The 6,106-nt window shown below is 32.7% G+C and overlaps 1 protein-coding gene across 1 annotated transcript in view; it reads right to left on the bottom strand.

Annotated features, from left to right (window-relative positions):
• Positions 1–3,804: 3,804 nt before the first annotated feature.
• Positions 3,805–6,106, bottom strand: part of LOC142319909 (UNC93-like protein MFSD11) — a 35,995-nt gene continuing 33,693 nt past the window's right edge. The window contains exon 8 of the mRNA XM_075357583.1: positions 3,805–4,019. Within this exon, the coding sequence (XP_075213698.1) occupies positions 3,855–4,019 (165 nt within the window). The 3' untranslated portion in view covers positions 3,805–3,854. The remainder of the gene's footprint in view (positions 4,020–6,106) is intronic.

The raw sequence follows: 6,106 nt of genomic DNA, 5'->3' as shown, positions 1-6,106 counted from the left end.
TCACTCATAACAGCATTGGAGATACAAATTAGTATTTTTTGACTAACCCGTCAAACCCCTTTTTATACCCGTCAATATTTTACATCTTTAATTCTAAATTTTTGACTAGAACTTTAGATCATAAAGTCCAAAATGCTTTATTTAAAAGTCCTGCACATGTAGATGCTTTGCTATACATTACATGTAAGAAATGGTGTAATAATTATAAAATTTTGTAATACATTATTAAGCTATTTGATCAATTAAAGTTTTTGGTAAAATTAGTAATAAGGTGATGTATTGTGGTGAACTAAATTTAATGAACATTTCATTTGTGCCATGTATTTCAAATTACCAGAAAAAGTAGTTCAACCATAAATAACACTGAAAAGTTATGAAAAACCTTTTTTTCAAGAGTTTTTTCTCCAAATATTTTATTTTATTTTATTAAATTAATCATTTCATAATAAACTTTATCTTATTTTTGTATGTAAATTAGGCATTATAAGGGTAACAATAGTTTTCAAATTATATTTCATTAATAAGGGTAATTTTTAATCTTAATTAAGTAATTATTTCAAAACATTGTCATTTGAGATTTTTTTAATTCTAAAATTAGTAAACTTTTTTTATTAATATATTATTCTGCTCATACATGATTTTGTACAAAATCATGTGATTATTCATTTGAATATAGTTTTTTTTTTTTTATAACCCACTCAACGAAAGAGATTAATTGATATGCTCATATTAAAATACTTTTAAACTATTTGGTTTTAATAGATCTACATTTCATGAAAACCTATAAATTATTTAAATTAATGATATACTTAATTTTATGATAAAATGCCTTACATCTTCCTTTTAAACGGCTAAATGTAAATTAATATGGTAATAATAATCTATAAAACTAAATTTTATTTAACTATATCTTAAAACTAATATATAAATAAGCTTTGTATTTTACTGTAGAAAGTTCCACTAGCAACAAAAAATGTTGTCTTCATTAATACATGTGATTCCAACATTTGATAAAGATTTGTGTCCAAGTTAACTAACCTTTTTAACAAAACCTTTTCATTGTGACAGGGGATTGTGACAGAATAATTTGCATGGTTTGTAGTCTATGATAAAATTTTAAATTATTTTATTTTTGACATTTTACTAACATTCGTTCTCAAAGTGGGCGATAACATCGCCTTGTGGGCAGTGGGGACTTCAGGGTGACTTCGGCAGAAGGCCTAAAGAAAATTTGAAGGTGTTCAGACGGTCTAGAAAGGCAATGGCTAATTAAAAAAATTGCAAAAATTACGTTTTCTTGATATTTCAAACTAAAATTAAATACCTACTACAATAATACAAAAAATTCAAGGTACACCTATATTTTATGATAAAAAATAATTGTATTCAAACTACTTTAACGTTACAACCAAGAAGCTTAGAGGGATGAATAAAAAAAATTAAAGCTTGAATATTCTACTTTTTGACAGTATATTTCAGATTTCAAAAATCATCAGATTAAAAAAAATTGGTGAGAAGAAAAGTTAAAAATTTGAAAGTTTTTCTTTGTGTTTGATCAAATGCATGGAGGAAACAAATTTTTTTCATTAAACTGCATTAAAATCGTTTAAAAGGTTAAGACTTTAGCTTTAATTTCTTTCTTTGTATGTCTCTCTATGATTTTTCTGAACCTAAATATTCCACTTAAAGAGAAAAGGCCATTTTAGTCTTTAATGCTCCATATTTCCAATTTAAGCAATATATTGGTACAAATAAATATGGAAATTAAAGGGTTTTGATCTAGCTTTAATGACAAATTGTAGTGTACAGGTTCACTACTAAGTATTCGTACCAACTACGAACAACCTGTGCAACATGACACTGATATTGATGAAATTATTAGTGATGCAGTATTGATGCCAGGCATCAGTACATAATGTATTTCAAAGCGGATAGGAGTTTCGCATTTGATGGTTTGGAAGACACTTAAGACAAATTTTATTCTCATCAGAAACAGCCAGTTCAACTACACCCAGGAGAAGGTCCACTTTCCTTGAAGTTCTGCAACTGGTAGAATACAAGACAAAAATTCTACAAGTATGTTTTGTTTACCGAATAGGCAAATTTCATTTGAAACTGCATCAACAAAATACTGCGATGAGCATAATGGCCAGAAGTAAATCCTTGTGAAATGGTGGAAGACATTTTCAACACCAATTTAGCATCAGTATACGGTGCCACCTTCTTCATAATAAGCTGTTTTAACTGTTCACATTCATATTACCTAGTCGCTTATATGCTGAGATCTACTTGCACTTTCCGAAGAATTGCCGTAGCTGCTTGATGATGTACTTGTAGCGCAGAGACACAAAGTAATGCTTTCAGCACAATGGCATGCCTCCCAACTTCTATTGTTCCATTTCCACTCACTCACTTAAATCATCGTTTCTCTGGGAAATGTATCGGTTGTGGAGGTGCACATACCTGGCCACCAATTTGCCTAATCTAACACCTTTAGAATTTTGCATTTGGGGATGGATGAAAAATGTAATATACAAAATAAAAATACATTCTCATGAGAAATTACTTATCTACATTAATTATCTGAATTAGCAACTTAAAGACAGTCCTGAAGAACTAAAAGGAGCAATAAAAGCAGTAAAGAAGTGTGCTAGTATTGAAGATGTCGGGCTCATTTTTTAATATTTATTATAAATTTGTACATAATGCATTTTGGTCTAGTGTACTGTTTCGAAATAAAATTCAAATTTTTGTAACTTTTCTTTGTTTTATTCAACTTATCTTACACCATTCTTTTCAGAATTAAATTCTATACAAGTTTTAAAAGTTTTGTATGCTTATTACCCATTTACAAAGTCATTGTAGGAATTTTTACACCAATTTATTGGTTTTCACCCCAGGTTTTTCAAAAACTACTGCAGATAGGGTTTTTGGACTGATCTTATTGGTTGTTCATCTCAAAAAATATAGGAAATCATTAATTCTGTCTCTAATTAACATCCTAAAAATTTCAGTACAACCTCATTTATCGGTGTAGCTCAAATCCAAGCAAAATCTTTCACTTGCTAACTCATAAATGAATCATTTTAGAACATATATTTATATGAACTTTTTCCAGTATTTTCATTAATAGAATAGGTTATGAAAGTCCCAGAAGAACTTCATGATACAGTCTGTATATTATTTTGTACATTTATTGCTCAATATAAATTATGCAATGCTTGTTCTATGTATATGGCAGAAAAGTTTATATTAGATTAATGAAATAGGATTTCTTGTTTTGGAGTGTAGAGTATTTTTGTTCTGTAATAATGTTTAGTATGTCTTATGTTTATGATACCTGGTTCCTTTCCTTCTGGTGGTTCTATGTGGTTGGATTTTTATGAATAAAATATGAAAAATTATGAATGTGGTTGGTTTTTATTACTTGGATGTTAATATGGAAATTAGTTAAGATATATACAAAATAAAAACACTACATATCTCATAACTCAAAATTATCATTATTTAACTTAGAAAATATGGGATAACAATTTATGCTTTGTTGAATAATTAAACATTTCTTTACAGATTAATTTTTTTTTAAAATAGAAAAGAAAAATGAATTTGATAATACATTATTCAAAATAATACTAATCTGCATTTACATAACAAAAACTTCTGAAAGATAACACGAATGAATTTGTATCAAATCTAATGCTATTTCTACAGTGATAAGCTGACACCAGTATTAAAAAAATCCAATAATGAGAAAGCGTGAAAGAGGAAGGAGGAAAATTTAAATATATACAATATTATTTTTTTTTTAAATTACAAATAAAACACAAAATTTAAAATTTTACATTTGAGAAAACTTATGGTGTTGATATGTTGTTCTGATCATCACATTTTTTAAAAGTACGCATATCTACATAAATATATGAAAGTAGGGCAAATATTGCCATTACCGCCAGGAAAAGGAGTTGATAATATAAATTAAAGAAGGTTGCCAGAAAAAACCCAACTGCAACAGAAACACTCTGTAAAAAATAAAACCTGCATTATTATTATTACTTCATCGCTTATGACCAGTTTTTTGTGCTTCAACTGGCCATTGTGGCAAGGCTTAAAATAATTCTATTGTATCTATATTGGTATGACATTATGAAGACATCCCAAACCTGTAGGGAAAAGACAGATGTAGAGGACGTGGTCCACTGTATCATGTCCCACAATCCGGTCATTGATTCGAATCCACCAAACGAAACTTAGCCAAACGCGACAAAAGGCACCATGCCCAGAGAGAAACTGTGAGATGTACCGACTGGGGGAGACCCATCCAATCGCACCTAAATCAGACACTATAGGAAATAAACCATGCATGTCCTTCCTGACCTGCCAAGACGCAAGGCCCCGGTCCTCAATCTCCTGCTTTCGTTCTGACATCAATAGGTTATTTATCTTGGAAATGTAGCATTCCTTATGCTCATTAGCCAAGATATCTGTTGGTTTGACTCCGGCCACAACATAGACTACATCGCGCGAGACTGTTCTACAACCAACTATAACAGCCAGCAAGTCAAATGTCCATGCAATGCCTAAAAGCCATGCGGTGAGCCCAGCCAGCCACAGCATATAGCATAATAGGTTCGTTGACTCCTTAGTAAAGGATACGCATGGTACGGTAATTCAACCCCCAATCGGGATGAATGACTCTACAGATTCCATAAAAAGCATCAGCGGCCTTTTCTGTTACATACTGTAGATTTTCCTTGAACCGAAAATTCTCATCAAGGATAATACCCAGGTATTTTTGAGCTGTAACATACTGAATGGGGAGACCAGCCATCCAAACCAGGATTTGTTGGGAAGCAGCTAACCGACCCTTAAGCAACATCATTGTGGTTTTTCTGGGCTAAAAATCATCTTATTTTGAAGACTCCACAGTCGGAGTGTCTCACAAGCATGAGCAGCTTGGAACTACCTCGGTTACGCGAATCCCCTTCAATCAGTAGCAGCATGTCGTCAGCATAAGCGCCAACACAAAAACCACATGGCAACCTTAAACGCAGCATGGAATCGAATTCTATGATCCAAAGAAGAGGACTCAGAACACTGCCCTGCCAGAGGCCTTAACACTGGCATCCTTAGTTAAGGTCTTACGAACTTCCAAGTCGACATCATGCAAGGAAACGATCCGATGGCTGAAATAACTTGAAAACACTTTAATTCATTTCCTGTATACTTATGCTTCTGCATCTGAAACAGGGCAGAGGACCACCATAAGTTGTTAAATACCCCAGATATATCCAGAAAATCCCCTGATAAATATTTACATGGACTAGAGGAAGCTATATCCATCACCTTTAGTATGGCAACCTCAGTGCTCTTGCCCGGTCAGAAACCATACTGGTTGCCCATTAACAAATGATCAGTGCCCAATCTAACATTCATACGCAAATTCAGGACCTTCTCAAAAACCTTTCCAATCACAAGCAAGAGCGTTAGTGGATGGTAAGAAGAATTAACAGTAGGATCTTTGTCACCATCTTTGAAAAACACCAAGTCTAAATGCTTCCAACACACCGGAAAGTGGCCAGCAAAGAGTAACCTATTATATATTCTAGTTAAAGGACCAAGGACTACTGGAAGCGCTCGGACGAGGAGCTCCACTCCATTATGAAGACATGAAACAATAAATATCCAAAAACAGACAACATTTGAACTTTATTTTCCTGTTACACAAATTCTACTGGTAAGCTGCCAGCATCAGATATTATACACCTCCTTATCAATCTACAGTTGTGCAAGATGCCTTCTGCATTAGCAGGAATAAACTTGCTGGAACATCATGGGAGTTTACTGTTTTATCCAATCATTGTGAAATGTCACACTCAGCAGAGTGGGAACAACATGTATCTCTTCCTGATCCCAGATCTCCTTCATTTGATCTAAAAACCTGACATTTTCACAGTATTTTTCCTCAAATTGTTTGCCAGTGGAATAGTTGCACCTATAAGCCAGGAGATCTTTTCCAGCTTCACTGTCACTTCAGTTACAACATATCTGTTACATATCACTGACTTGTCTAAGAAAACCGTTTGGTCATAATGAAATCTGACAACCA

Source organism: Lycorma delicatula, chromosome 2 (assembly GCF_047948215.1).
Source record: "Lycorma delicatula isolate Av1 chromosome 2, ASM4794821v1, whole genome shotgun sequence".
Classification (NCBI taxonomy): domain Eukaryota; kingdom Metazoa; phylum Arthropoda; class Insecta; order Hemiptera; family Fulgoridae; genus Lycorma; species Lycorma delicatula.
Note: the sequence above shows the minus strand (reverse complement) of the source record. Positions and strands in the feature narration are given on the sequence as shown.